Source organism: Ursus maritimus, unplaced genomic scaffold, assembly GCF_017311325.1.
Source record: "Ursus maritimus isolate PB19 unplaced genomic scaffold, ASM1731132v1 scaffold_13, whole genome shotgun sequence".
Taxonomy (NCBI): Eukaryota; Metazoa; Chordata; class Mammalia; order Carnivora; family Ursidae; genus Ursus; species Ursus maritimus.
This window is the reverse complement of record NW_024423675.1, coordinates 39,380,530-39,395,894: the sequence shown is the minus strand read 5'-3', so window position 1 is coordinate 39,395,894 and position 15,365 is coordinate 39,380,530. Positions and strand designations below refer to the sequence as shown.

At 41.2% G+C, this 15,365-nt stretch overlaps 1 protein-coding gene across 1 annotated transcript; it reads left to right on the top strand.

Annotated features, from left to right (window-relative positions):
• Window positions 1-739: 739 nt before the first annotated feature.
• Window positions 740-3,678, top strand: CCN2 (cellular communication network factor 2). Its single transcript, XM_040627803.1, has 5 exons — window positions 740-825; window positions 941-1,163; window positions 1,321-1,572; window positions 1,704-1,915; window positions 2,297-3,678. Exons 1-5 carry the CDS (start codon window positions 760-762, stop codon window positions 2,591-2,593), a joined length of 1,050 nt encoding a protein of 349 aa, XP_040483737.1. The 5' UTR covers window positions 740-759; the 3' UTR covers window positions 2,594-3,678.
• Window positions 3,679-15,365: the final 11,687 nt, after the last annotated feature.

The window sequence follows — 15,365 nt, the reverse complement described above, 5'->3', positions numbered from 1 at the left end:
CAAAGGCCCACAGCCTCTAAAATTAAAATATTACAAAAATAATAAAAAGGAAACCCTTCCGAATTTTTTAGGAATCCCTGCTGCTAGCCTCTTGGGCTACCCACCTCCTAAAAAGCATTTAAGTCAGAGGGTAGCGCGGGAACAGCTATTAGAAACAGAAGGGAGTGGTACCAAAAAATTAACAGTAATTGCTGATGTGTTTTTCAATGATATAAATCAGGAGTGGTGCGAAGAAGCAAGGGGAAAAAATCCTATTTGGTGCTGGAAATACTGAGCGTTGTTTTTTTTTTTGTTTTTTTTTTTTTTTTTTTGGTTAGCTGGAGCGTGCCAGCTTTTTCAGACGGGAGGAATGCTGAGTGTCAAGGGGTCAGGATCAATCCGGTGTGAGTTGATGAGGCAGGAAGGTGGAGAGGAATGCGAGGAATGTCCCTGTTTGTGTAGGACTCCATTCAGCTCATTGGCGAGCCGGAGCCGCCCGGAGCGTATAAAAGCCGCGGGCCGCCCGCCTCAGCCTCACACAACAACTCTTCCCGCTGAGAGGAGGCAGCCAGTGCAACTCCAACCCCGGCGACCGACCGCCTCCCCTCCCCCGACGGCAGCCGCCCCGGCCGACAGCTCCCAGACCTCAGCTCGGAGCGCCCCGGCACCCAGCTCCGGCCCGAGCCCGCGACCCAGCGCCGGGACCGCCGCGCACCCCGCCGCCGCCGCGCCCTCAGCCGCGCTCTCCGCCCGCCGCCCGCCCCGCCCGCAGCGCCCACCATGTCCGCCGCCGGCCTGGGCCCCGTCCGCTGCGCCTTCGTGCTCCTGTTCGCCCTCTGTGGCCGGGTAAGCCGAGAGCGCCGCGGCGGCCGGCGCCTGGGGGAGGGCGTGCGGGCAGGGCGGGGCAGGGCCCGGGGCGCCGAGCGGCGTGCGCCCGCTGACCGCCCCCTCCTCCCCGCAGCCCGCCGCCGGCCAGGAGTGCGGCGGCCCGTGCCAGTGTGCGGCCGCGCCGGCGCCCAGCTGCCCGGCGGGCGTCAGCCTAGTGCTGGACGGCTGCGGCTGCTGCCGCGTGTGTGCCAAGCAACTGGGCGAGCTGTGCACCGAGCGCGACCCCTGCGACCCGCACAAGGGCCTCTTCTGCGACTTCGGCTCTCCGGCCAACCGCAAGATCGGCGTGTGCACCGGTAAGAGCTGCGGCTCGGAGCCGGACCCCTCGCCCCCTCCGCCGGCGCGGGTGCTGGGAGCCCTGCCCCCCGGAGCCCTGCTCCCCGCGCATCCCTGACTCGCCTGCTGCTACCGATGACCTGACCCTTGCATCCCCCCGTCCCTTGTTCCCTTCAGCTAAAGATGGTGCCCCCTGCGTCTTCGGAGGAACGGTGTACCGGAGCGGAGAGTCCTTCCAGAGCAGCTGCAAGTACCAGTGCACTTGCCTGGACGGGGCGGTGGGCTGCGTGCCCCTGTGCAGCATGGACGTCCGCCTGCCCAGCCCTGACTGCCCTTTCCCGCGGAGGGTCAAGCTGCCCGGGAAATGCTGCGAGGAGTGGGTATGCGACGAGCCCAAGGACCACACCGTGGTTGGCCCTGCCCTTGCCGGTGAGTTAAATCTGCCTCTAAGTCAGTGTTGTGATCCAACCCCCAGGGGCTGACTCCTGACTCTGCCAAGGGAAGGGGGAAATGTCTTATCCTGGCGTCTTACCTTGTGTTTGTGTGCTCTGCTCTCACAGCTTACCGACTGGAAGACACGTTTGGCCCAGACCCAACTATGATCCGGGCCAACTGCCTGGTCCAGACCACAGAGTGGAGTGCCTGTTCCAAGACGTGTGGGATGGGCATCTCCACCCGGGTTACCAATGACAACGCCTTCTGCAGGCTGGAGAAGCAGAGCCGCCTCTGCATGGTCAGGCCTTGCGAAGCTGACCTGGAAGAGAACATTAAGGTACATTTTCTGCTCCTATTAACTAATTTTTTTGGAATGATAATGGATAAGACCAAAGTTGGGTCTCACCACCCCGATTATTATAGACCTTTTATCTCCAAAAATACCTAACCATCGAGCTGTGTTGCTGGAATGAGATGTTGTGTAATAGGAACCACCAGCTTTCCACTATGAAATTCTCCACACTGTTAGTTAATTCAAGACATCCCAAGAGAGGCTATGTCTATTTTTGGAAAACTGGCAAATGAGACTCAAACTTCCTCTCCTCAAAATATAAACAAAAGTCAGACAACTTAAGAATAAAACACACAGAGCTTGAAGAAAGCCACTCCCCTTATAGAGTCATTGATTTTTTTTTTCCTTCTGCTTTGTCTTCCTTAGAAGGGCAAAAAGTGCATCCGTACCCCCAAAATCTCCAAGCCTGTCAAGTTTGAGCTTTCTGGCTGTACCAGCGTGAAGACATACCGGGCTAAGTTCTGTGGCGTGTGCACTGATGGCCGGTGCTGCACCCCCCACAGAACCACCACTCTTCCTGTGGAGTTCAAGTGCCCCGACGGGGAAGTCATGAAGAAGAGTATGATGTTCATCAAGACCTGTGCCTGCCATTACAACTGTCCCGGAGACAATGACATCTTTGAGTCCCTGTACTACAGGAAGATGTATGGAGACATGGCATAAAGCTAGGGAGTGTGAGAGACATTAACTCATTAGGCTATAACTTGAACTGATTCACATCTCATTTTTGTGTAAACATGATTTCAGTAGTGCAAGTTATTTAAATCTGTTTTTCTAACTGGGGGAAAGAAAAAGTCCCACCACATTCAAAATATTGTGCCATGTGACCTTCAAATAGTCTATCAACCCAGACACTGGTTTGAAGAAAGTTAAGACTTGACAGTGGGATTACATTAGCACATAGCACCCGAATGTATACTGAGGGGTGGCTTTAGGAGCAGTGGGAGGGCACCTGTAGAAACAATTGTCATCTTAAAGTAGTATGTGCCTGCTCTTTGGAGTATAATTGAGAAGGAAAATTTTAGCATGCCCACTGATTTGCCTGTAGCTCTAGCGACAGCTAGGATGTACGTTCTCCAGCCTTCTTGAGGCTGGGTCAAGTTCTTCTTTAAGTCAGAACAGCAGATTGAGCTCTGACATTCTGATTTGAATGATACTGTTCAGGAATCAGAATCCTGTCTATTAGACTGGACAGCTTGTGGCAAGCAACTTTGCCTGTAACAAGCCAGAACTTTTTTTTATTGATACTGTAAATATTGTGTGTATATATATATATATATATATATATATATATTTGTACAGTTATCTAAGTTAATTTAAAGTTGTTTGTGCCTTTTTGTTTATGTTTTTAATGCTTTGGTATTTCAAATGTTAGCCTCAATTCTGAACACCATAGGTAGGACGTAAAGCTTGTCTGATAAGTCAAAGCATGAAATGGATATTCAAATGGAAATTCTGCTCAGAGTGACAGTCCATCAAAACAGATTGTTTCCTGAATAAGAGGCAGTGATGTCCTCGGAAGTCTGATTTGTCAGTTGGAAATGTGGTAGCCTCACTATTAATGAACAAATGGCCTTTATGAAAACATGAGTGGCTCTGTATAGCTGATCAGTTTTTCCACCTGGAAGCATTTGTTTCTACCTTGACTATGACTGTTTTTTGGACAGTTTACTTGTTGAGAATGTGACCAAAAGTTACATGTTTGCACCTTTCTAGTTGAAAATAAAGTATATATTTTTTCTATAAAAAGTGTGGTTATTCACATACTCTTCTAAACATTTCTGAGTTTTCTTGAGTATATATGGGAAGCTTTTATTTGTCTTAAAACAATTCATCTATAATTTTTTAGATCTCATATATGCTGATAAATTGGTTAATCAGTTCAATAGAACTTTATATAAACCCCTTTCACACTGAATCAAGTGTCACAAACTTGCAGGCATACATGGTGTGTGTGTGTGTGTGTGTACTGAGGACACCGGCATTTTCTGTTACCTTCGTAGTACTTTATAGACATTTACATTCTCCAGGTAACGTTAGTCTCCAACAACCCTACTGGTTACACTTGGTCTCGTTTACATTTCATACCTCTGGCCATTGCAAGCATTTAATTTACAATCTTTCGCATCACAAACCAGTCTATGTGCCTTACACATAGGGAAGGCTTTGACTATTTTCTGAGTTTGTATACTCTACTATAGATCTATTTCTGAACTTCAATAATCTTACTGTTAAATCTGCAGAGTATAAAATCTGCATTTAAATGGAACCACTTGATAAATTGCATTTTTGTATAATTCTGTTTTCAGTTGCCATGTTAACCAATCACAAATAGATGATGGCCTAAGTAGGAAAGGAGCATAATTTCTATTAACGTTAATAGGAATTTGTCTTAAATTAAAAGCAACTCTCCATCGCCCCAAGCTTTGGACTATCATTTCAAGATCAATAGCTTACCAAGTGGTTTATAAGTGACAAAATGAAATTGTTCACGAAGCCTGGAAATGGTACTGGACCTATCCAGGCCTCCACCAAAAAATCAATTGAAGTAAGTGGCAAACAAAAATATTCCAAACACAACTGAAAGCACAGTTTTCTCCAGATCAGTATAGCTATGGATTATAGGGGGGAAAAAGTTGCAGACAAACTAACCCATCACAGGGTAATTAGCAATGTTGTAGTGCCAGTGTCATTCCAAGAGACAAAAATACATCTGAAAATAAAGACTAGCTCTACAAACCGTGCCCATGCCACAAACCAAAGGGAAAACTTCCCGTGTTCAAAATGTGCAAAGTATTTCTGGTCAAAACATTGGACTTTTAGGATACACCCACATACGTATATAGCAACACTGTCGGCAGCTGTACCCCACTTCCCCAAATAAACCCACATGTACACACACACACACACACACACACACACACACACACAGAGTACACTGGCTAGTCTACATGTTCTGTCAATATACTCCTAGATGCAAAGATGAAGGGCCATGGTAAATGAACCTAAGTGTTTTATTTTGTTTTTAAGGTATCATTTACTTATTTGAGAGAGAGAGCATGAGCGAGAGAGCACAAGCAGGGGGAAGGGCAGAGGGAGAGAAAGAAGCAGACTCCCCGCTGAGCAGGGAGCCCGACATGGGGCTCAATCACAGGACCCTGAGATCATGACCCAAGCCAAAGGCAGATGCTCAACCAACTGAGCCACCCAGCCACCCCAAGCCTGAGTGTTTCAAAAGGACTTTGAGAATTCTGGGAAGATACAAGTAATAACAGTAGCATAGATTTGAGATGTTTCCATTTTCCACATAAAAACAGAATAACTATATTGTGACATCAAAATTCCACGGGCAATATTTACAACAAAATTAGATGGCAAGGGGTCCCTTCAATCCCAGGGGGAGAAAATCATCCACCACCCAAGACAAGCACTGTGTCAGCATATGTGTGGGAACAAAGAGATGCCACAGGATATCTGATGCTTCTGAAGAGAGAGCTTCAGAACAGCCAGCAGTGAAGCGTGGGAGACCAATCTGAGGGCAGGGGGTTCTGCCCAGTCAAATAAATCTTACAAACCAGAGCTCTCTCCCACGGGAGGACTCCATGCTCGTGGGAATGGAATCAAAATTGAGCAGGTCAGAGACAACAAAGACATTGAAAGAGAAGGTCTAGGTAAAAATGAGGAGAGGAACAAAGGTTCAAAATCGGAGGAAGTAAACTGCCTGTTTATAAGACCACATGAAACAATGAAAGAGGGATCTCTGTGAAGTTCGAAAAGCTGTCTAAATCAAGCGTCCTTATGGAACAAAGTTCAAGAAGACTAATTTTACATAAGAAATAGGAAAAACAAAATTATTGAAGCCCAATCCCATACATTATTAGATGAAAATAATAAAGGACAGAATAAATCCTGACAGATAATAAAAGCATGTCAGAAATACATGCCCAGAAAACACATCCAAACTATATTATTTTAAAAGACTATAAAGAAAATGAGAGTAGATATAAATGATAAAAAGGAAACAAATAATGACATAAAATAGCAACATAAGTCAGAGTTAGTAAAACTTAGAAATATGTTGATAAAACTCAGGAAGGAATTGGAATAAAAAAAAAGAATGAAAGTGTGTCAAGAAAAAATGATAAATATTGTAGATGGGCAAAGAAGATCTAACATATGGCTAGTAGGAGGTCCTGGAGAAGAAAACAAATGCTATAAATCAAGAAAACTTTACTGAAACAAAAAGTGATTTGAAAGAGCATGCCATGTACCTAATAAAATCCACCAACACCAACATGTATGCTAGTAAAATTTCTGAAATATAAAGAAAAAGGAAAAACCATCAGAACATCTAGGCAGAGAGAACATGAACCTTTAAGTAAAAGAAAATTAACTCATCATCAGGCTTTTTGACAGCAATATTTATTTATTTATTTATTTAAGCAACGCTTTATACCAAAAAAGTGGATTAACATTTAGGATACTTGAAGAAAGAAAATGTGAATTAAAGAATTTTTATCCTCCAGGACTGACATTCAAGACAAACTGCCAAAAATAGGCAAGAATTGGGGTGCCTGGGTGGCTCGCTTGGCTGAGCAGCCAGCTCTTGATTTCGGCTCAGGTCATGATCTCAGGGTTGTGAGATCAAGCCAGGCATCTGGGTGTGGAACCTTCTTGGGATTCTTTCTCTCCCTCGGCCTCTGCCCCTTCCCTGCCATGCTCTCTCTCTAAAAAAATAAATAAATAAAGTAAAAATAAAACATGTAAGAATTTACAGCATATTGTTCCTGTGGGCCCTTTCTGAAAAACCCTATTAGAGAAAAAGCTCAGAAAACAAAGATATCTGAGAGATATTAATATAAAAACTGGTATATGAACATTCAATATAGCTTATCTTTAGAACTAAGATTAAATGAAGGTTAAAGAGGAGGGTACATAGTGAACAGTGGCTATACAGCATTTCTGACAGTGTAGAATGCGACCATATAGGGTGGGGGAGAAAGGACATAGCGGACACCTCCCTCCAAACATTTAACTGCTTTTCGTGGTGATGGTGGTGATATTATTATTCAGAGACTGCTGGGTGTATAATATGGGATAAAGCAAGCAAGCCACTTGGTGGCTCACTTGGTGAGTACTGGGATTCTTAGTGAGGAAGTCACAAAATACAGATATAATACAAAAGCAACCGGTTAAGTTAAATTCCATATTTCTGAATTTGAACTAGAAATATCAGCGTAAACTTATGATGTATTTGATCTCCTAACACACACACAAACACATACACACACACACACACACACACACACACACACACATATTTTTTCCTACATCTGCTCCCTGAAAAGGCTTAGGTACAGTGAGAACTCAGGAGGAATAAGCATCCCTAGGCCACAATCATGCTCTTGAAATACTATTTTCCACTAAAAGAAACTAAGACTTCTTGGAGAATGGTTTTATTCCAGGTCTAGCGCAAGGAATGTGTAAGATAAATACATTTATTCATGGACTACCTTTTCTTTTTAAAGATCTATTTTATTTATTTGACAGAGAGAGAGACAACCAGCAAGAGACGGAACACAAGCAGGGGGAGTGGGAGAGGAAGAAGGAGGCTCCCAGCAGAAGAGCCTGACGTGGGGCTTGATCCCAGAACTCCGGGATCACACCCTGAGCAGAAGGCAGATGCTTAACGACTGAGCCACCCAGGCGCCCCCATGGACTACCTTTTCATATTGGATAAAAATGAAGCTAACAAGGACAGTTAAGACTGTATCAAAAAGGTAAAGGAGGCAAATTCAAAAGACTCCTGTGAAAACCGCAATTTGAGCAGCTATCAGGGTAAGAATTGCAGTGTATTAAGACCATCAACTGTACTTAAATTTTTAGTTCATTCTGATACTTAAACACCTAGTTGGTGACCTGACAATGACAGAGAACCTATTCATTATACACAAGCTCTCCAATGATTTCAGTATCAGATTTTTGGTACTCTACACATTTCACAGCGACTCCAAAATGCTCAGCCCAATCTGTACCAACCCCAGACATAATTCCAAGATGACTTTTAAAAGAAACAAATGTCTTAATTTATGGTAATCATCTCATAATGGTTAAAGTAATTTTATATTCTTTTAAAATAATCTTCTGTTTTACAAATTCTCAGGAATGAACACACGTTATTTTATAATCAGAAAAAGATTTTAAAAATAAATCTTAAAAAAAAAAAGAAATTTTTCCTCTCCTTCCTAAAAAATAGCAGAGAAAATAACAAAATGTGTTTGAAGTTTTCATGATTTTGGATTTAATGAACGGTTTGCAACATATAAATAAATAAATGGCTTAGCTATTCAAGCCACTATTACTTAATTAGCTGCATGCCTAGGAGTGTGAGCAACACGCATGTAGCCTCTAGGGAATCCACATATATTCATACATATCAGTGTATTTTCGTACCTCATCCTCCCAAGCCATAAATGAAATCATGGAAGATTTTTCTTAAGTGTTTAATAACTATTCTTTACCTCATGAATCATACTGATTATATATAGACTGTTGCTAAGACTAAGAATAAACAGTGTAAAATATATCCTTAAAATACTAAGTCAGATTCCAAATCCAAATACAGGATCCAAAGAAGTAGACATGAAGACCCATCTTCTTTATCAGATGTTTGAAGAGAGTGAAAAAAGAGTTAGGAAGAAATGTCGAGTTAGTAAGAAATGTTGATTAATTAGAATTTACATCTGAAGACCAGAAAGCATATTAAGACTTGCATTAGTTCAACAAATGCTAACAATTTTTGTCAGCACAGTGAATGCATGTAATTCAGACCAATACAATAACTGGAAAACTGTATGTCAGTATCTACTAAAGCCAAATACATAACTACCTATGACACAGTAAACTTTCACTCTTAGATATAGAGCCAAGAGAAATGAACAAAATAATAAACAAAATTCTCAAAGCAGTTCTATCCATCCCAAAACTGAAAACACCCCAAATGTATATCAACAGGAAAATGGATAGAATGTAGAATATTCATACAGTGGAATAATATGCATCAATAAAAAAGAACCACTGACATTACGCTGAATGAAAGAAGCCAGATACAAAAGTATATACACTGTATGATTTCATCTATATGACACTGAAGAATAGGGAACACTAATTAATGGTGATAGAATTCAGAATAATGGTTACTTTGGAAGGGGGCATGAAAAAATGTGTCATACATTTATTAATGTATATTTCGATTAAAAGATCTGAAAATTAAGTAGTAAATTCAAACACCTTTTTAAAGGAATATTGTTAAAACATTAAAAAGGATTATCTAGGGGTTATTTTTTCTACCTTTATAGTATTCTAGAATTTCAAAATTGTTTACAAAGAATAATTATTACTTTATAAACAGAAAAAAACTTATTTTTAATATTTTAGGTGATAAGCTTCAGAAAAATAACACAGTGCATATAACAAGTTTCACTGCACAATGAAACTATTATAGCATCCCATGTATGGAAAATGAGGTTGAGAATTTAATGGGGGTAGAAACTCAACGCTAAAAGTACCTATCAGAAGAAAGTCCTCCAAAAAATATTTCAGGGAGGCACTGGATTTCCCTTTTCACATCAGATGGACTCACACCAATTTTTATTTAAATCTCAGGTTGACCTCTTCCAACATTTATTTTTATTAGCTTATCAGCAGGCTTTTTCATTAAAACATAATTCCAAAATGAAACTAATAAATAGAAACCATGAAACTATATATTTGATGTTTATTTAATGGGACTCAATAAACATTATTTCGTTTTAGAGCACAAGATTTCGAGGTACCTGGAGCTCCATGTGAAAAGTAACATCTCACTATGTAAGTTACACTTCAACACTAAGAGTTATCAACACATTGTATTATGTGTATGTGCACTTCACCAGGATACAGCAGGCAAATGGATATAAAACACCACTTTTATTAAAAAGAGTAACTGCTCTTATCCATACCACCCCTACCTAATTAAAACAAACAAAACCAAAAAACTGGAGATACCAGTTCATGAAGCATCCTGGGGCAGATGGATGGTAGGAAGAGGAGGTAATACTTTCAATATATTTTATTCATCTGTGAATAAACCAAAATTTCAAACCAAGTGCAGCTGTCTATTTTCTTAAAAAATCATTACTCTGCATAGACTCAGTTTGTTAGAAGAAACTAGGCTTTATGAATGTCACTTAGGGCATTGGGGTCCTTTCCCTGAAAAGACTGGGGTATAAAACAAATACTACAGTAATTACATATTTAGTCTAAGATTTAATAAAGACAAGGGGAATAATAACAGGGTCTCTGAATCTAATTGGTTGAGAAACACCTGTAGTCATTATCTTGCATTTTCAAATGACTTCTAGTCAATCATCATTATGAAAAGAATATACAAAACACAGGGAGTATCCAAATCTAAGTGCTGATGTGATGGGTGTTATATAAAAAAGTCAGAATTTAGGGAACACAGACAAATTTAACACAAAACCATATATAATCCAAAATTCAGTAGAGTAATTTGAATTAATAAATTGGGATCAAAATTTCGAATTTAATTACCTATATGAAAAAAATTTGAATGTATACATCTTCATTCACTATTAACAATGTTTTTCAATCCAATTTATACTGATTTATTCTGTTTGGGATTGAAGTCCTTTAAAATGAAAACCCTTAGCATTAAAAATAAAAGATAAACTATCATCTTTTTTCAAATATTCTTTTATATCATTCCAGAGGTCTTTTTTTTAATGAGAATAAACCCAACTCCATTTTTTTCTCCCCACTCTGAATTCCTCTCTAGCTAAATTTTTTCTGATCTGTGGTATTTCTTTTTTTCTTTTTAAAGATTTTATTTATTCATTCAACAGAGAGAGAGACAGCCAGCGAGAGAGGGAACACAAGCAGGGGGAGTGGGAGAGGAAGAAGCAGGCTTCCCAACAGAGGAGCCTGATGTGGGGCTCGATCCCAGAACGCCAGGATCACGCCCTGAGCCGAAGGCAGACGCTTAATGACTGAGCCACCCAGGCGCCCCTGTGGTCAGTATTTCTTATACTCTTTCTAGTGAGGTATTATGAAGTACTGAAAATGACATTAAATCCAAGGATTTAGGAAAATTTTTCTACAACATGAATGCTTATTTTTTTGCATTTTATTTATTTGTTGATTTTTAAACTTTACCCATAATTTCAGCTGATGAATCCCAGTGTGAAGATTCTTTCTTTCAGGTCACTTGTAACTTTTAACTCAGGGTTATTAGGCAAGTTTGCATATTTATGTCAAGAAACTCTAAAAGGTCTGGGGCAATTTTCAGGACTGTGTTTACATAGATGCCTCAATGTAGAGATGTGGTGGGAGAAGGGAAGCATGTGGGGCATGAGACAGACACTGTAGTTCCATGGACTTTGGGAGGGAGTTATGAGCTTTATAATGTGACTTTTGGGAGATAACCTTCCAGGGAAGACAGGGGCTTTCCTAGAGCTCTGGGAAAGTCAATTCATGTGTTCTGCCTCAATAATTACCAAAAGAAAACGGGAAAGGCAGCAGAAACAGCATCCTGAGTGCTATTATGCACACTCAGTTCATTCATACAATATTGTTGGCTTCCACTGTTTTTGGTATGAGTCTTTGTCAATTTTCTACCATCTGTTGTGGTAGTCTTTGTGTCACACTATTCCAAACATGGTATGGCTGTCTTGTGACCTCCCACACACATAGATTGTTCAGCTAACTGGAGTACACAGGGGACCCCACAATGAGAAAAGATGCATCAGTCTTTCAAGCCAGAAGCCCAGCATCTCCATCCGTGGGATTCTTCTACCAGAGGTATGTAGAATAGCCAATGGAGATACAAAGAACTCCGAAAGAACAGTGCGGCATTATAACTGCCCCTTAAGGCTTAATAGGGAGCCTATTGAGAGCTGGCCTTGAGGAATGATGCTGGAAGTCTAATGCTCCCATTAGCCACTGAGGGAAACCAGGAGCTTTTTTGAGAAGTTCTTTGGGATTCAAGTCCTTTAAAATTTAAAATTTAACTTTTTAGGTTTTGTTTTTTTTTTTTAAGATTTTATTTATTTATTGAGATAGAGACAGCCAGTGAGAGAGGAAACACAAGCAGGGGGAGTGGGAGAGGAAGAAGCAGGCTCCCAGCAGAGGAGCCTGATGTGGGGCTCGATCCCAGAACTCCAGGATCACGCCCTGAGCTGAAGGCAGACGCTTAACCACTGTGCCACCCAGGCGCCCCGTAACTTTTTAGGTTTTAATGGGATTCCAAGGAAATAGAAGTCTGGAGTTACGATCACTTGGAGCAGTGTTCACCAGCAGGAAGATCTGCTGGGAGGTATGGCTACTGGTTAGGACCTGTAACAATATGGGTGGCCATTGGAAGCTCCTGCTATGGAAACTCATGCTTAACACTGTTGGAAGTAGTGGCCAGTGGAAACAGTCATTGCCAAGAACCACAGCCAAGAGGCTCTCCTGAGAGATGTTGACTGGAAGCACCGTTGGGTGTCTCTAATAGAGAGTTGTGTCTGGGATCATCTACCTGAATTTGGGGGAAGGAAGCAGTTTGTTTTGTTTAAACATGCGTGGCTGAATCATTCTTGAGGTTAGGGGAAAAAAGAAGTGCTATTGGTCTTATTGTGCTCTAAACGAAAAGCATCATAATTTCCCTCAAAACCAGCTTCTCCATGTGATTCTGCATTTCTATTAATAGCGCTATTAATCTACTTGTTTCCCAGGTGGAAACACTCCATTATCATGGAATTCTCACTTCCCTTCTACCCATGCTCAAATATTTTAACTTCTGTTTGTAAATTCATTTATAGGGAAAGTAGTCTCAGACCTAATCACAGTGGGCTCCATGCTTTTGTGAGTTTCACCTCCAGGAGGTCTGTGAATATTAAAGGAAAATCTCCTCTTGCTTCCTTCAGAGGAAAGGGAAAATTAACCATTTTTCAATACACCAAAGCACTCTCTTCCTCTTAACAAGGCCAGCCCTCTAGAGAAATTATTTGACCAGAGCCTAGCCTATTGGGGTTTTGTCAGAACCTAACCTACCTTGAGAAAGATAAATACCTAACTCCAGAATCCTCTGGTTATGTGGTCACACCTAAGGAGTGGAAACAAACAACAAACAAACAAACAAACAAAAAACTCTTGAGAACTATTGGTGAAGTTCACAGGGGCACAAGCTCCAGAGGACTGAGACCTACTCATAAAACTATAGAATGCTTCCCCTCCCCCAACACCCTATGACTACGTTACTAAAGGCTTATTTACTGTAGTTCCTTTTATTCAGTACATCATGTGTACCTTTCAACAAAAAATTACAAAGCCTAGGGCACCTGGGTGGCTCCGTTGGTTATGGGCCTGCCTTTGGCACTTGGGATCAAGCCCCGCCTCAGGCTCTCTGCTCAGTGGGGAATTCTGTTTCTTCCTCTCACTCTCCCTCTGTGTTCTCTCTCTCTCTCTCTCGAATAAATAAATAAAATCTTAAAAAAAAAATACCAATGTCTGCTCTCAGACTAAATGGAATTAAACGAGAAATCAGTAACAGAAAGCTAGCTAGAACATCCCCTAGTACCTAAAGGTTCAATAGCACATTTCTCAATAACACATGGGTCAAAGAAAAAAATCTCAAGAGAAATTTTAAAATATTTTAAACTAAATGACTGTCTACACAGAGCTTCCTGAAGAGCCCAGGTAGTCACTGGGTAGTTCTGTCACTTCTGCTCCTTCTCTAACCTCTGAGATGCTTCCGTGAGCAGTGGAAACCGCTAAAGTCAAGATTTTCTACAAATTGATATGAAAGGACCTAGTCACAATAATCTCCTATTACTCTTGTACACTGCTTATGCCAAAACCCAAACTGGACTTACTCATATTTCCCAAATAGTTTCACTCTGACTCAATCTAGTCCCTCTATCTGCAAAATTCTTTCACTGCTCCTTCCATAACGTGTGTGCACACACACACACATTTTTTTATTTCAAGTTTTTTTTTTTAAGATTTTATTTATTTATTTGACAGAGATAGAGACAGCCAGTGAGAGAGGGAACACAAGCAGGGGGAGTGGGAGAGGAAGAAGCAGGCTTATAGCGGAGGAGCCTGATGTGGGGCCCGATCCCACAACGCCGGGATCACGCCCTGAGCCGAAGGCAGACACTTAACCGCTGTGCCACCCAGGCGCCCCTTTATTTCAAGTTTTTATTTAAGTTCCAGTTAACATACAGTGTAATATTAGTGTCAGGTATAGGATTTAGTGATGCATCATTTACATACAACACCCATTGCTCATCACAACAAGTACGGTCCTTAATATGCATCACCCGTTTAACCTATCCCCCCACATATATTTATATATAAATAAACCCTACCCACCTTTTAAGCTCTTCGCAGAAGTCACTTCCATGAACCCTTTCACCTGCAATGCCCCCTTTTCTTTTAAATGCTCTACCAAACACTCTGTTTATAACTGTATTATGTCAGTTTTATCCATATTCTAGTTCCGAAACTTATGTCGGTTTTATCCATATTCTAGTTCTTTGCTGTCCAGATAGTAGCCACAGACATGTGGCTATTAAATTTAAGTAAATTAAAATTAAATAAAATGTGAAATTCAGGTTCTTTGTCACACTAGCAATATACCAAATGCTCAGGAACAACACGTGGCTAGTGGCTTCCATATTGGATGAGACAGACGTAGAACACTTCCATCATCTGTGAGCACAGTCAGCTTTACCCAAAGCACCTAAGCCAAAAGCTGGAAGATGATGGTTCCACCAAAGCAAGGATCAGCAATTTTTTTCTGTAAAAGGCCCAATAATAAATACTTTACCCTTTGTGGGCCATACAGTCTGCCATTATAGCTTAAAAGCAGTCATTGACATCACATCAACAAATCGGGATGGCTATGTACCAATAAAGCTTTCTTTACGAAATAGGGAGATGAGCCAGATTTTGCCTACAAGCCAACTCCTGCACTAGAGAGAAACTGAGTACAATTATGTACTCAGGATGGAAGTCAGGCAACAAAAACAAATACAAACAACCACCATCTATTGCATGCATAGCGTAATATAGATATGCCTGTTTTTCTGGGTCTTTGAAGCATCACCTCCTTTATAAGGAGAATCTTAACAGATGACTTTTAGGAGGCTTCTTTTCTTCTAAGTTCACCAAATTAAAATAGCCTACTGAGTGTCCAGGTGGCTCTTGCAACTCTTGGAACCCAGGAGAAAAAGTGGCAGCCACCACGGTAACAAGCCTGTGGGCAGTACCAGCTCCAGCAAACATAATTTGCCTTTACACTACAACAATTTCATAGGCTAAGACATGTCATATCTCCTCTTCAGCCTCCCCAAGATAATCTGCTTCTTTCCCAATCTTTCCCATGACA